Source organism: Dipteris shenzhenensis, chromosome 10, assembly GCF_047967505.1.
Source record: "Dipteris shenzhenensis isolate YYH24624 ecotype China chromosome 10, Dip_SZ_1.0, whole genome shotgun sequence".
In the NCBI taxonomy this organism is placed as follows: Eukaryota; Viridiplantae; Streptophyta; class Polypodiopsida; order Gleicheniales; family Dipteridaceae; genus Dipteris; species Dipteris shenzhenensis.
Window position 1 is genome coordinate 5829643 of NC_141605.1, and position 16225 is coordinate 5845867.

The window sequence follows — 16225 nt, forward strand, 5'->3', positions numbered from 1 at the left end:
TTGGACAAAAGTGAGATTTCACTCATCTTGGACCACTTCTTTTCCCCCTTTTGTTGGATGAAAATTTCATTCCGTCGACGAAAATATCAATCCATCATGAAATTTTGGATTCCTGAATCCATGTTAACACCATTGTTTTTGTCACGAGGACGTGGTGGTGATGGTGAAGTGTCCAAACTAACTTTCACTGAATTTAGCCTTAGGGTACTAGGCTAGGGGCTTGAGTTAATGCCCAAAAAGTATCTATGATTTCATGTGCAATAAGTGCAACTCCTAGTGCTATTAGAGTGGTTTCAATTTCTAAGGTCATTGGTTTGGTTCAATGGGGCCATTCTTTAAAAATTGACCCCCTAGAGATCCTACAAACTAGGGTCATTGGTTCCCAAGCATTAGGGTCATGGTGTACCATCTGACTCCCCTAGGGGCATTAAAATCCCACGCCTCATTTTGTACATGTGTTTGTGTGTGGCCTCTTTGCTTGCCTTGTGGCACCTAGGTGTCACCTCTGGAAGCTCCTGGAGCCCTTCCTTTCCCTTCCTTGCTGTTTTAAGTCTTCCCCCCTACTAGAGCAGCCTCATTCTGAAGATGGCAGATTTTTGCAGCCTCCCGCTTGCTGGCTGAAGTTATTTTTCGAGCTTTCTTCGCGACAGTTTACCTCCCCTTGGTGCTCTTTGTTGTTGGCATGCTTCCTGGACCTGGACGCCTGTATTCTGGGCCAGCTTTTCTCGACTTTCTTTGCGACAAAAGTCTTTTTTTCTTGAATCTTAACTCATATGCTTGGACGCCTCTCTTCCTGCTCCTGCCTGGTGAACGACGAACGGAGGTGCTGGTGGGCTGGAATCACCATTCTGGTGGTCGCAATCATGGCGGATCTCTTTCAGCTTGCTGAACCCTCTCTTTCTTGATCTTTTCTAGTACTGGAAGTGAAATCTCATGCTCATAATTTACTGCAAAAACACTCTCATAAGAGCTCTCTTTCTCCCTCTCTCTCCCTCTCTCTACACACAGCTAGGACCCAGGACAACATGTCGGGCTGCCCCCCGCCCCCCCCCCCCCCCCCAAGGTATTTTATTTCTTAAAGAGAGAATCTGTTACAAAGAGTTCAGCATGGAGCTGTTTGATACAAAATCAAAAACGCGAATTGAAATTACATGAGCTCTCAGGCTCTCCTTCTTGGCAACAAGCCACTTGTCAATTTCTACATTACTTTCCTAATTACATGCCACTAAGGGCAACTCTGGAGTCTTCGAAGCACTTGGTCACGCGAACTGCCTCCTAGACTCTTGTTAGGCTCCATTGCGCTTAGGAAAATAACTTTTCCTAGTACTTGCAACAATTAATTAAAGCGCACCACCATGGCACCCATTAATTGTTAGCGCTTTGCATGCAAATAATACACTGTGGACTAATTCTAGTCATGGTGGGCGTCCCCACTGAACACATGTGCACAAAATCTTTTTCCTCATCTCCTGGGTGATGCATAGGCAGTCATCTTTCATTAAATACCCATCTTTCAGGGAATGGTGACTGGTGGACTGCCCCTCTTGCATTTGCTGTAAAATCTCACCAAAATCTGCATCTTTAGCATATTGCTTCCTCATGCCTTCTAGGTCCTGATGATAAGCGATGGTCACATTGTTGACCTAGGGTCTTTGGGACAAGGCATTTGCCACTCTGTTCCGAATTCTTGGAGTATGGACAATCTGAAAATGATACATTGACAGCATATTTGTCCATTTCATATGCTTCTCGGAGAGTTTTGTCTGAGTTAGAAAATATCTCAGACTTTGGTGATCTGTTTTAACAGTAAAATCTACACCCAAAAGATAATGCTTCCATGTGTTCACAGCATGAACTACAACCAACAATTCTTTTTCATAGATCCCCAGATATCTTTCAGCATCACGCAATCTTCGGCTTTCATATGCTACTACATGTCCATTCTGATGTAATGCAGCCCTAACACACTCTCCACAGGCATCACAATCAACATTTAAAGGTTGATAAAGATCCGGGACTACAAGAATAGGCTCTGTAGTCAACTTCTCCTTGAGTGTATTGAATGCTTTCTTTTGTGACATTCCCCATGTGAAGGCTGCATTTTTCTTAGTAAGGTCATGTAGTGGAGCTGCGATATCAGCAAAATGCCTGATGAATCTCATGTAATAGGAGCAAAGTCCAAAAAAATTACAGACTTCATGCATAGTTTTCAGCTCTGGCCATTCTTGGATGGCTCGGATCTTTGTAGGATCCATTTGTATCCCATTCTTGGATATTATTATGCCCTTGATAATGGATCTCTTCCAAAAAGAATTCACTTTTCTTGCTATTGGCAAAAAGCTGATGATTTCGAAGTTCTTGAAACACTAAAGCAAGATGTTCCCTGTGCTCTTCTTCTGTCTTTGAAATGACTAGGATATCATCAAGGAAAGTACCCTTGAAGTGCCTGTACTTTTGGAAGATGCGATCCATCATTCTATTGAATGTGGCTGGAGCATTTGTCAACCCAATAGGCATCACTAAGTATTCATACAACCCGAATGTAGTGCGAAAAGCTGTCTTATGCACATCTTGTGGTTGTATTCTGACTTGATGATAGCCACTCTTGAAGTCTATTCTCCTGAAATTTGTTGCTCCTCTGAGCTGGTCAAGCACATCATCTATGCGTGGTATTGGAAATCTATTTTTGATGGTCATCTTATTCAATGCACGATAATCAATGCACATTCGAAAAGAACCATCTTTCTTCTGTACTAGAAGCATTGGTGAGCAAAAAGGAGATGAACTGGGCTGTATCAACCCTTTGGACAGCAAGTCTTGCACTTGAGCCATAATCTCCTCTCTCTAAGTCGCACTGACTCTATAAGGTGGTTTATTTGGTGGCTCACTACTGAGCATTAACTCTATATGATGATCTTCTGGTCTCTCTGGGGGTAACTCTCCTGGCAAAGCATCGAAAAAGCAATCTTTAAAGTTTACAAGAAACCAAAATTTATCTTTGCCTGCATCATTCATTTCAGCATGCATATCATTCTTTTTTTCTTTTACAAAAAAAGGTAGCTTGGAAATAACTGTTAGAAATGAGAGAGTAGGAAGCAAGAGAGCTGAACGTAGTGCTTGCAATAGAAGAAGTGACTAATACAAGAAGTGGGATGGGTTTTGTCTAAGTGACAAAACCTTATCCTTCACTAACCGTAGTTAGTGAACTAACTGTGGTTAGGGGAAAAAACCTCTAAATGAGGGAAATTGCCCCTAACCTACTTATTACATTACATTGGTCACTGCTGAATTATAATAATAATTCTAACACCCCCCTGCAGTGCCAATGTCATGTACAAGAAAATGATCAATCACCAAAAGGATGTAAGTTCGGGGCCTTACGAAATGCCTCAAACTTTTCACGTGGAAGTACTTTGGTAAAGATGTCTGCAACATTGTCATGTGTTGACACATAGATCATACTGATCTCTCTTGCATGCAACTTCTCTTTGACATAGTGATAGTGAACCTCAATGTGCTTTGTGCGAGCATGAAACACAGGATTCTTTGCCACTGCTATAGCAGTCTGACTATCAGTGAGAATCGGAGAAGGACCCTCCAATGAAAGATGAAGATCAGCAAATAAATGACGCAGCCAAATACATTCAACTGTTGCTGTGAAAGCTGCCCTGCACTGAGCTTCACATGAGGAGGTATCCACTGTAGACTGTTTCTTGCTCAACCAAGAAATGCAAGCATGTCCTAGAAAGAAACAATTCCCACTGGTGGACTGCCTAGTATCATAGTCTCCAGCCCAATCTGAGTCACTGTAAGCATGCATCTGCAAGTCACCCCCCCTGGGAAACTTCAAGCCAAAAGACTTTGTACCTTGCAAGTAACAGAAGATGCGTTTTACAACCTGCCAATGCATAATCTTTGGGCTGTGCATATACCTGCTCACCTGAGAAACCGAAAACTGAATATTAGGTTGTGTATTGCAGAGATAAATGAGGCATCCAACAGCCTGACTACAGAGTGTGACATCAATTGATTCACCCGCATCATTGTAAGCTTCAGCCCCGGCTCCATGGGAGTGGACATAGGCTTGCAATCATGCATGTTGAATATGTCCAAGAGCTTTTGAACATACTTGGACTGAGACATAACAATGCCACGTTTCTCTTGAATAATTTGGATCCCCAAAAAGAAATGTAGCAAGCTCAAGTCTGACATATCAAATGTAGCTTTCAATTGGGACTTGAAATCTGCAATTACTTTCTCATTTGATCCGGTGAGCAGCATGTCATCTACATAAAGAATGATGACCAGAATATCCCCCGCATCCTTCTTGATGTAGAGGGTGCTCTCAGTTGGACTATTGTGCAGCCCCTTGCTGTTCAGAAAGGCATCAATTTTGGCATACCATGCACGTGGGGCTTGTTTCAGCCCATACAAAGCTTTATTCAGCTTGCATACCTGAAGTGCATTTCCTGAAATTTCAAAGCTCGGAGGTTGTTTGACATAAACCTCTTCCAATAAGTTTCCATTAAGGAAAGTTGTTTTAATGTCCAACTGATGAACCTTCCATTCAAAATTTGCAGCCATGGCTATAACTGACTTGATGGTTGTCATCCTAGATGTAGGAGCAAAAGTCTCCTCATAATCTATGCCCTTTTTCTGAGCATATCCTTTTGCAACTAGCCTTGCCTTGTACCGATCAATGGACCCATCTGGCTTTCTTTTGACTTTGAAAACCCACCGTGTACGTATGGCATTCTTACCTGGTGGCAAATCCACAACATCCCAAGTCTGATTTTTATGAATGGACTGCAACTCATCGTGCATGGCATTCATCCAATGCACATTATCTTTGGCTTCTTCAAATGTCTCAGGCTCCTCCTCATCAAGAAGAGTACCTACATAAGCTGATTCAACTGAATGAGCTCCCTCCATGTGCCTTATTGCACTACGAGTTCTGCCAGGCAATGGAGCTTCAAGCCTACTCTCGTTGAGAGTCTGAAGCAACCAATGCGGGACTGTTTTGGCTGCATGTATCTCTTGAATTTCTTGCCTGACAACTTCATCCACACCCTAAGGTTGTACCAATTCAGCTGGGGGCTGAATTCGTACTTGTGGAGATGGCGGAGGTTGCTGTAAATTCTGATTTTCAGCGGGGGAACCTAATGCTATAGGAAGCATCCCGTCAAACACATCATCTGAAGAGGCGGGAATCTGAAATTCAGCATTTGTATGTGCAGAATTTTCAGAGAATATGACATCTCTACTGACAAAAATCTTGCGTGTAGCAGGATTGTAGAGACGATAGCCTTTGCTTTGTGAACTATATCCCACAAAAATGCATTTTAGTGCCTTATCTAACAAGTTGTGTCTGAACTCCACAGGCACGTGGGCATATGCAACACAACCAAAAACTCTGAAGTGGTCCACTGAAGGCTTTCTCCCATGCCATGCCTCATAGGGAGTGATTGTCTTCAAAGCCTTTGTAGGAGCCGGATTTAAAATATAGTTTGATTTTCTTTGTATTTATAGATTTCGGATAGCACATGAATCTAATTATTAATAACTGGTGGAGATTGCATGGGTAACTCTTAATTTCATGATGCTTAGAAGACTATTGGTAATCTGTAACAAGTCCATTGCTTAGAAGGGTAATTTGATTGCTTTATGCAAGTCTGATCAAGCAGTTCTGGTTAAAGATTAGAGATTTGTGATGCAAAGCCAAGTTCTATTAGAGAGAGAGAAATGTAGTTTATGCAGCGTCTGAAGTCAATGCTTGGATTTGGTTGAGCTATTTTGAGTTTCTTTTACTAGATTAATGCTGATGAATGTCATTTTTTAAATTCATGAATTGAATATATCAAATAAAAGGGAAAATATATTTCTCAAATTGAACATATGGGGATGAGTTGAGATGTAGCTTCTCAAGGGATAGTTTGCCTTGTATATATGAGATTAAGATAAACTTTACCTTTCGGCTGCCTTTCTGTTACTTTCCATTCTTTTTACAAGCTTGCTAAAAGGGAAGGCTGTCATTGTGGCATTTCAAGCTGATTACTGCTCTGAATAATCATGACTACATGTGATGAGCAATGCAGCTATGTTATTGACTCAGCTGTTTTTAACTTGTTGCAGCCAATCATTGCAAAGTCGAACATTTTACAGTTTTCAGGATATGTTTGGAGTGGCAATGAGGTATGCATGCGATCTACTTTTTTTATTATGTATTCAAGATTCTTGTTTGCCTGTCCAAAATGAAGTGAAACTAAACATTTTATGCAAAACAATCAAGGCTATGAAAAATTGAAAGATGTTCAAGGCCTTAAGAAAATAAAATTGCACTTACTGTTGCCATATGGATGTGGTATATTATTTGAAATTTTGGTTGTGAGTGAAAGTCCTTGCCAAGCACAATAATATCAGATGGATTTTGAACTCAATTTAAATTGCAAGCGGAGGATGAAATTGTAATGGGTACTTGACACAGTCAATTGCTATTTTACTAGAACATGACAAAAATCAATGACACTCAGTTAATTGCTATTTTGCTAGAATATGACAAAAATAGATGGCGGTTTTTTGGAGTTGTAGAGTAGCTCCTTAAAAGCAGTGGATGATTTAAAAAATAAATAACTATTAAAATCAATGGATTTCACGGCTCTTTAATCTTTTGGAAAGGTTCATGCAAGTTTTGTATAGTTCACAAAGTTGATTTGCCAAATATTTTTTCACAACTAAGGTCAAAGCTTATTGCTCAAAGAAAATGTAGCCTAATCCTACTCAGAACTGGGTCCAAAAGAGCTCGTGGAAAGAGATTAATAGTCTGGAACGCTTTTGTTGCTTTGATCTCTTTTGCAGGCTCTACTGTTTGTAGATAGATTGAATCTCTTGCTTACACTGAAAGATCAAGCATTTCCACGAGGGTAGACTCTGTCTTTAACTGATAGAGTGAACTTGAGTACTGATCGCATAGAAGGGACTGATGCATGAGTAGAATAGGTCTTATGGTTTCTTATTAGCTTTGTTCAAGACTTTTTGTGCGTTGTGCATAACTGGAAGGCTACCTAGAATGTCATGTGCACCCTCTCTTGGATGACTGCCTCATACAATCTATTGTTTCCTTAGACTTGAGAAGGTACAGGAAGTACATCATACTTCAGGCTTGGTGTTGTCGCATGCCAGGGGAAAATGAATGTCTTGAGGCACTATTTCTTGATTAACCAGCAAGTTTCTCGTTTTTGAGGTCTTTCCTTGTGAATTTTGGACTTCAGAACAACAGTCTGAATTTGTATGATTGGATATATTGTACAAATTGGATATAATCTAATCTTACAAAGTTTTATCTTTCCTTGTGAAATTGATGGCTTGTGTGATGTTTGTTTGTCTAGGAAAAGGAAAAGTCAAAAATTAAGGAGAGACTTGAGAAATGCGTGAAAGAAAGCCTCCTTCAAGTGAGTGATATCTTGGACTTGAATATTCCAAAGACCGGAAGCAAGAAGGTGAGCTTTCTTCCTTAACGTTCTTTTCTTTCTGGGATTATAAAACTATGCTGTTTGTCTGGCTTAACACTCTTATTTCTAAGAGATTTTTTAATATTATAGGAGGATGTTGTGGTGAAATTGTTTGACTTTTTGGAAGCTCCTCATAAGACAACTGAGAAGCTGCTTGAAGAAACTGAGCAGGTTTGTTCGCATGGCAAAGTGTTATTGCAAAGTCGTGCAACATATTTGATGTGTTTTTTTTTCTTCTTTCCTTATTATTGATTCCTGTTGCATCTTTTTTGTTTCGGATTGTGTAATGAAGCAGAAGTCCAAAGAGAAAAAGCGAAAGAAAACACCTGTCAAAAGGGTGAGGAAGAAATCCTCAGGGCAGACACCACGGAAGGTTTGCTGCGATGCCTTGTCCAGATTTTTGAGGGGTAGATTGCTTCAATACCTGGAAGTAGCATGTTACACACTGATTGTTGCTTCTGCTCAATTTTGGCTTTTTTTACTATTTCAGAAGCAGAAACAGGAGGTCTCTAAAGAAGAAAGTCCAGAGCAAGAGGATGAGGAAGTCGAGGAAGAGGCTGAAGAAGAGCCTGAAGAGGAACCCGTAAAGAAAAAACGGGCTTCCAAACATAACGATGACAATGACTATGAAAGGAAATCTAAAAACTCAAAAAAAAGAGTGAGAAAATTGTCCAAAAAACAGGAGAAGATAGAGGAAGAGGAGGAAGATGAGGATGAACCAAAAAGTGTAAAACCAAAACCGACAAACAAAGTTCTGAAAAAGAAAGCACCGAAATCTATCACATCTCCTGTACAAAGTCCTAGCAAGGAAGCAAAGAAGAGTGATGCTGATTCCTCAAAAGTCTTCGCAAGGAAGAAAAAGAAAGAGGAGGAACAGGATGAGGAGGTTGTATCTAAGAAAGAGAAACCAAATAAGACGAAGGGAGGAAGTCGAGCTAATGCCAAAGGTTGGATTCACCCTTTTTGGTAACTTGTGAAGCTTCATTTCCTAGGCTGCACTTTTACTTATGATATTGTTCCTTTCCTTTTTTGTGCATGACAGAGGAAAGCAAACCTACACTGAAAGTTAAAGTTAGTACACCATCGGATGAGGAACTACGTGCTGCAATTTGTGAACTACTCCAAGATGCAGACTTCAGCACGGTATGAATTAGTCCAGTAATTGTTTTTGTTCTTAGGATAGAAGGGGCTTTTTTGGGACTTTTTGTAATGCTTCTGCTTTTGGGTGTTCTTGCAGGTGACTTTCACAGATGTTGTCAAACAACTTGGTATATACTAAAACCATCATGAGTACCAAAAACAAGGCTTATTTCCCAATGGATTTTACAACATTCTGGGATTTTGGTGGCTTATGTCGACAAATTTGATTTTGTGGTTCTTTACAGGCAAAAAATTCAATGTTGATCTTTCTCAAAACAAGGCCCATGTGAAGGTTCTGATCCAAGAGGAGATTAGCAAAATTGTGGATGAAGATGACGGTGAGGGTGAGGATGATAATGGTGTTGACAGGTAAGGATAAACGGGAAGTCAGATGCAGGGGATGTGGCTGATCGAGGTGTTGAAGATTAGTTATTGTCGTTTTAAGTTATTAGTGCAGGTGAATGAGGCTCTTTTCTGTCCCCTTGTGGGCTATCATGATCATTGGCTTTGTTGCAATATTCTTGTACATTGAATTTAGCTGAAATTTTGTACCGTAAGTATTTTGCATCAGGTTCTAGGTGTCTAGGATTGATACTTTTGGTCATGATTATGAACTTGCTAAGGGATGGCAAACCTTGATGGTCTTCTTTGCATCACATGAAGCAGTGTTCATGTGACATTTATATTTGGTCCTTAGAGGTTTGTTGCAGGCTCCATGGACTCATCCTGTCCCTATAAATTGTTGCAGATATAGAAGCTGATTTTCAGTTCACAGTTTTGCCTGATTTTTCTTCCAAGTTGCAACTCTTGCTTTTGCATGATTATACATGTCCCTAGGTGGAAACGTAAAAGGCAATCACAGCGTTGAGGGTTCTTTAGGGGATAGCACAGAAAGGATTCTTCTTATAACTTAAAGTCAAATGATAGAATAAAAAAGATTTTAGTAAACTCTTTTGCAACATAAGCCAAAGGAATGCATGACTTTAAGTAAAGATCCTTTGTTGCCATTTAACAGCTAGTGGTCTTTTGGTTGTTTAGACTTCGTATTTGGCTTATCATGCTTTACGTGGCTGATGCTTATGTCTTGTGAAACTAGGTTTCTGTAATGTGTCTTTTGAAGAAGCTATACAGAACAGGAACTGCAATCTTGCATAATGGTGCCCTGTGTACCATTGAGGCTTTTCTGTGCTGTTTCCTAAATTGCTTTAGTTATATGACTGGTGCACTTATTATTTTTGCTTGGTGTGTGCAAACTTTGCCCCTTTTGGCTGGACTAGGTGCTCAAGAGCTGTTGCCAGTCCGCTGATCAAGCATGCCTTTTCTGAGCCAAACTATTTCTATTCTCTCGCATCCATTAATTATCAAGAGGGCAGATGGAGGGGTGTAAAGGAAAAGGGACGGAGTGACTAATGAAGGGGGCAACTTTTTTTTGGGGGGTGTTTTTTTTGTTTTTTGTTTTTTTTGGGGGGGGGGGGGGGGGGGGGGGTTTGCTAATACTTACCTTTTGTCCACTTTCTCTTCCAAGATCTGCCTTCTCTCTCTCTCTCTCTCTCTCTCTCTCTCCCCCCCCCCCCCCCTCCCCCAACAACAACCTGGTGCCCCTTCGTGTTGGCTCCTTTCTTGCTGTCTTACCTATTCAGCTCCCGCTGCATCCTGGCCTCCTGCTGCCTGCCTTCTCTTTGCAGAACTGTGCCTCCCTTAAAGGCCGTTGACCACCCTACCGTTCCCTTCATTTGGGGGTTCACTGCCATTGGTGGTGAAGGAAGAACTTGCCCTCGTATGGTGCACGAACGGGAGGTCATATCTCCCTTCTGTATTTGCTTTCCATTCTTCTGGTTGCAGCCTCGGGAACGTTTACTTTCGGAAGCAGGAGAGTTGGTTGTCTTCGAGGTTGGGTCTTCGGGACTCGTCACAAAGTTGGCCTTGCTTTAATAAGGAGAGGAATTACTATGATAATTCTTTACTGAAAACAGACTTAGCTGTCTCATGAGTTCCTGGATAAAAAACAATTGATTGCATTAGGTAGGATTTTCATTTTGCATTAATTCTTAGAATCTAGTCTTTCTTGTGACCTATTTCTGTTTTCAATCTAGGAGGCATGCTGTGGACCTCTCCTCTTTTTCGATGCTTGAAATATGGAGACCAACTTACTTGGACACGTTCAATGCATATGCACTTGTTAACAAAATTTTTTAACATGGAAATTTGTAGCAATGTACCCACTAATGTACCTGATACCAATCAATTGAAATCAAAATCAATGAATCTATTATTGAAGGTTACACAAAACTTGTAAAGTTATTTAAGATTTATTAGCACTGCCTTGCTAGGGGTAGGCTATAGCAACGAGTTGGGGTGCCTGCCTAAAGTGGAGATACCATGTCGTTTCCTCGCTTTGTAAAAGAAATTTCTAATTTGTTAGGATTGAAGATCAACCGAAATTGTCTTTTCGTACCTTTTCTACTTTGCTTGTGGATTTGAGCTTGCTTGCACCCCTCGTTGCACGTCTGTGCGCGCTTGTTGGTCGTTTGGCTTTTCCTCGAGATTGCTTCAAATATTGCAGGTACTTGTATGTTTGATGTGAGATCTTTTCTTTGTGAATGCTTTTTTGTTTTGAATGCTGCCAGCAGAATTGCAATAACAGATAATTCTATTTGGTTTCTGTTGCCTTGAGCAATGAAATGGCTCTCTTTCACAAGGCTATCCTTGTGCAACAGCTCCTCCCAATGTGTAGAACGAGTCGAATCAACAAGTGTAGATCGAGCAACGAAAGGAGAAGAGCGGCTCTCTAAGATTTTGTCATAATCAACGTTTACTGAGACGCTTTGGCGGAGTGAGAAATCCATCTCCTCGGCATTAGTTGCGCAGTACTTGGGTATCAGCAGCAGCTCCACAAATAAGTTTAACATCAATACTATAAACATGCGTATCATTAAACGTCAAACAAGCGAAAGCTTACAATATAATAATATCATATACATAAATGGAGTGTTTATGTAACTAACTAGGAAATCGATAAAATGCACAAACAATTAGATGTCAAAAATTGTAGCAAATAGTACCAGATATATAATAATAGTATAAATTACATGTATACTATGTGATAGTTCTGTATCTTTGAAACTTTGAAACTCACTAATTACTAATTACAAGTTAAGGAGATATTATCAAGCTAGTATAACTTAGAACATAAAACATGCAACAGCATCACATAACCAAGATGATCTAGATCATCATTTAAAATCACACATCCAGTTGGGAAGATCATTATCGAGATGAACAGACCAGTAAGAACGAGCCATCATCCAAATAACAATAAGCTCTATTTGCACCTATGTACATGTGTATGTGCACTTGTGTACTAAATCATAACGAGGCGATTTAAACCAGCAAATGCGAGTTATCACCCGATTGTGATTGTATACTATCGAAATATGTACGTAATTCAAAGCGAGATGATTCCAACCAGCACAAGTGAGCCATCATCTAGCTTTAAATGGTAAATATAAAGATAGATTTCTCTCTCTCTCTCTCTCTCTCTCGCCTTTTTTTTTCCCCCAAGCTTTTTTACATCAATCAAAAAAACAAGATAAATCCATCTTGTTAATGTAAGCAATCAATTAGTTTTGATTGATAGCTATATAATTATACTATGTTCTTTTTGTTGTTAGTAAATGCTACTATCAAATTTCTACTAATTATTTATCGCTACCAAACATTATTATTCAACTATAAGTAGTTACTAGCAAGGAATATGTTATCAACATAATAGACTTAAAAAAACACATGCGTATACATACATACACACGCATGTGCACGCATACATTATATATGTGGTTAACACAAACCTTCTTCAAAGGAATGAACATGAAGTAACTTACCGAAGAAGCTATAGCTCTCTATCTCTTTCTCTCTCTCTCTCTCCTCCTTTAAAGATTGTGTATCAAGCTTACTATATTAAAACTCACTATACAAGACTCTACTTCAATTGTCACCTAGCTAAGGATCCCAACTGTGAGCTCTTTTTCTTGTCTTCATCTATTTTTCGAACTCTCTTTAGAATCCATCACTGAACCCACCACTTGCTAAATAGCTTCCTTATAAATTCCACATATCTCACAAAAAAACCTTATCATTCTAGTCCTCTCATCAATTCTCTTTTACTTGACTTCATTATTATCTAGATCTAGCAATAAACCTAGACTCAACCCCCTCATAATGAATAATACAATAAACGTTTTTAAAAAGAGAGTAAATATAATAAATAAATAAAACGAAACATGTTACTCAAGATAACCAATACGAGAAAAACTTGTCAATAGAAATCTTAATCACAAGAAATTTTGCTTTAAAAGACTACATAGACACAATAACATGAAAATGAGTAAGCTAAACAGTTTTCTTCAATGTTCTTTTCCACATAAGAATTCATTATATCTACTAATTTCATGCTCAACAAATGAAGGCTAACGCAAAACTACTCAAAGCAAAGAGACAAATTAAAGGCTACTACTTAAAGAGGACTAATGATACTTCCCAAAAACAAACAAAGATACTTGTTTCCCAAAAAAAGACTCATATCTATCTTTTCATGTCATGCCCAACAATAAAAGAAAAAATTCTCTTTTGAATGCAAACTTAAGACAAAAGTATAATGTTATATTCTACTGAACATAAAAAATACACCCCAAGAACCAATTCATGCCAAAACCATGCGTGCAAACACTGTGAAAACTACGAAAATCTATGATCGTGTGAGACAGAGTAATTTAATGTTAGGACAGTCATAATGCTTATATTCTCTCATGAGAGGTACGCCTACAGGAGAGAATGTAGAGTTGTAAGAGATAGTGTGGGTTGAATTATGAAGCAAGGCCAAAGTATTGAAGTGCTGCTACTATTCAATTTTCCGAATAAAAAAGAGAGAAGAAAGGCGAAGGTGTACTTAATTTAGGGAAGGCTCGTGACAGGCAAATCCATCACAAGAACACACAGACACACATGTCACATACAAATATACAAAGGCTTTGAATCATGAGAGATGGACCCAAACGGCCAAGCTTGGCTGTAGTGAGGTGTGGGTCCTTGTCATCTTCTCCAAGATGGGCGTTTTGTCTTGGTGTCTTCTCTTCCAAGATTAGCTCTTTTTTTAGCTCCAACACCTCTAGGATCAAGTAATAAGCTAGCATACTTGCACAAAATCTCGCACCATTTCACTGTAGCCGACGGCCGAACAACTGAGGAGCTCGAGGAGTGCAATTTCTTTGCCTCTCTTTAACCATTTCCGATCCATCGTGTCGACACGCTAGGCTCACTGCATATTTGCAGTATTGACCTATTCAAAGTATGTGCTTACATATTCTTATGCATGCCTTTGAGTTCCACAACTCTCCAAGCTGCGATGCTGTTGATGAGCAATAAGCACGACTATTTGTTGTCACTCTTATTGATTTTCTCAGAGCTACTACATTTGAATGATCTAGGATCTTAAGAGATTTTGCACGTTAGACAACTGATCTGTATCCCAAATACTAGTAAGTTAAATTGAGCAATTCAAATACTAACTACCTTGTTTGCGCGAAGCAAACACAAATTGGCATTCTTGTTCGTTTAGTGTCTTACATTAGCTAGTCCAACAATTTCCCTTACCAACCGTCGTCTATGACGATGTACCGCCAAGCCAACGAAGTCCTTCAATTCATTGTGAGCAACGATTTCAAACTTAAACAAATTCACGTATCTGGAGGAAAACCTGGGAGACAGAATCAAGCATAAACTTGGCATCCAATCTTCTACGTTAGATCATGGTTAAGCTGTCTTCCGCAACTCGTGGTCATCGAATTCTAGTAAGCAACATCATTCTAAGATTGGTATATGTGGTCTTGGTTGCTTGCCAAAAATGCAATCGAACTTGCACGGTGCTCTTGCCGCGCTCCTTTACGCTTGCAAAGAAGAGGACCAGGAAGAAATTAAAGCGATGTTATCACAATCTTCAACATCCATCATGGGAAACAGAATCTAATTGGACAATGTCGTCATCTCCCGACAAGACCTCGCAAGCTTCGGGCTGACCCTGCTTCGCCATTGAGGGCTGCTGCTCTTGCTCTGATTATTGTACTGCAGTTCTGCCATTGTGGGCTGCTGCTCTTGCTCTGATTATTGTGAGCCTGGCATATGAAGATGGCAATCAAGGGATGGCCTTCATGAACAAGCTCCTAAGATGACGCAAGGTGTCAGATTTGATCACCGTCCTCAACTACAAAGGAGAAACTCCACTGAAGTCTGCTTTACGGACCGGCCGCACTGAGGCTTGTAATTTTCTGTGGGAAATTACCCCTTTTATTAGCGATTCTTTTTCAGAAGACCCCGAAGAAGATAGCATTTTGCATTCCTACGCCAGGGGATGCATTAACAATGTATCATTCGGGTAAACTCTAATGAAGAAGTTGGAGCCGGTGTTAGGATCGCTAATAAACTATGCCTACCGATCCGAGCAATCACCATTGATGCTTGCTCTCCGACCGGGTCATTCACAAGCTTGTCTTCAACTGCTAGAGGTTGAAGGCATAAACGTAGATTTTCGAGATGAAGAAGAGAGCTCTACTTTGCAGCTCGACGGCATGGGAGGCACGGATGAGTCTGTTTTTGACCAGTTGATGAAACATGCCAGTGTACAATTGCTCAATAAACGGAATGGATTGAAGGCCTAAGGACGGACTCCACTCGTGTGCTCTTGCAACAGGAAAGTCCAAAGCAAGTGAAAAGATATTGGCAGAGAAGAGTGGAGGTCCACAGAAAGAATGTAAATAGAAACACTATCTTGCACTTATTTAGGCAAGGAGTTGGTCATGAGCGAGCTGAGGTGGTGTGGGAAAAACTAATGAGCAAGGAAGGGGTGAGCAAGTACATCAAAGAGCGCAACCGCTGTGGAGAAACACCCCTCATGTTTGCACTGAACTGAAGAAGGGATGCATCAAGGCTTGCAGAGTGCTGTTACAAGCTGAAACCGATCTAGCAAGCGATGTAGATTCTGCTAAAAACAGTGTTCTCCATTGCTACGGCGAGGGTGGGATAGCTAAAGATACGATATTTCGAGAGTTGATGAGACGTGATGGGGTATCGGAGTGGATAAACAAATACAACAAATGCGAACAAACTCAACTGATATGCGCGTTAAGCAACAACAGGTATGGGCAAGTGCATGGAGATGCAGCAACAGCTACTGCAGATGCATGTGCTTTGCAACTGTTGAGACTAGATAGAACAGGATTTGGATTCTTGCGTGAGGCCTCAGGTAGTGAGAGGGGCTAGAAGAAGTATCTATGGGGCAAGAAGAGTTTGGAAAGGGTTGGCGAGGAGGAGGGGAGAGTTGCCATTGAAGAGATTCTTGAATGAGCAGGGCAAGAGAGGTGCTATGAGTAACGAATTCATGGATTTGGTCGGGACAGGTAACGGCAACCTAAGATCATTGTACATGAAATTGATCAATTGGAGAAAGAGCTTAGTGTTCCACAACATCGACCTGAGATTATTACTCGAAAGAAGAATCAATTGCAGTATGAATTGTGGGAAGGCCT

General features: G+C 40.2%; 1 protein-coding gene across 2 annotated transcripts in view; it reads left to right on the forward strand.

Annotated features, from left to right (window-relative positions):
* Window positions 1-9420, forward strand: part of LOC147897318 (uncharacterized) — a 30663-nt gene extending 21243 nt beyond the window's left edge. For both annotated transcript variants that reach the window (XM_087380438.1, XM_087380437.1), the window contains 8 exons: window positions 6133-6192; window positions 7386-7496; window positions 7599-7679; window positions 7804-7881; window positions 7999-8455; window positions 8551-8651; window positions 8746-8776; window positions 8894-9420. In XM_087380438.1, coding sequence (XP_087236564.1) covers window positions 6133-6192; window positions 7386-7496; window positions 7599-7679; window positions 7804-7881; window positions 7999-8455; window positions 8551-8651; window positions 8746-8776; window positions 8894-9021 — 1047 coding nt within the window. In that variant the 3' untranslated portion in view covers window positions 9022-9420. The remainder of the gene's footprint in view (window positions 1-6132; window positions 6193-7385; window positions 7497-7598; window positions 7680-7803; window positions 7882-7998; window positions 8456-8550; window positions 8652-8745; window positions 8777-8893) is intronic.
* Window positions 9421-16225: the final 6805 nt, after the last annotated feature.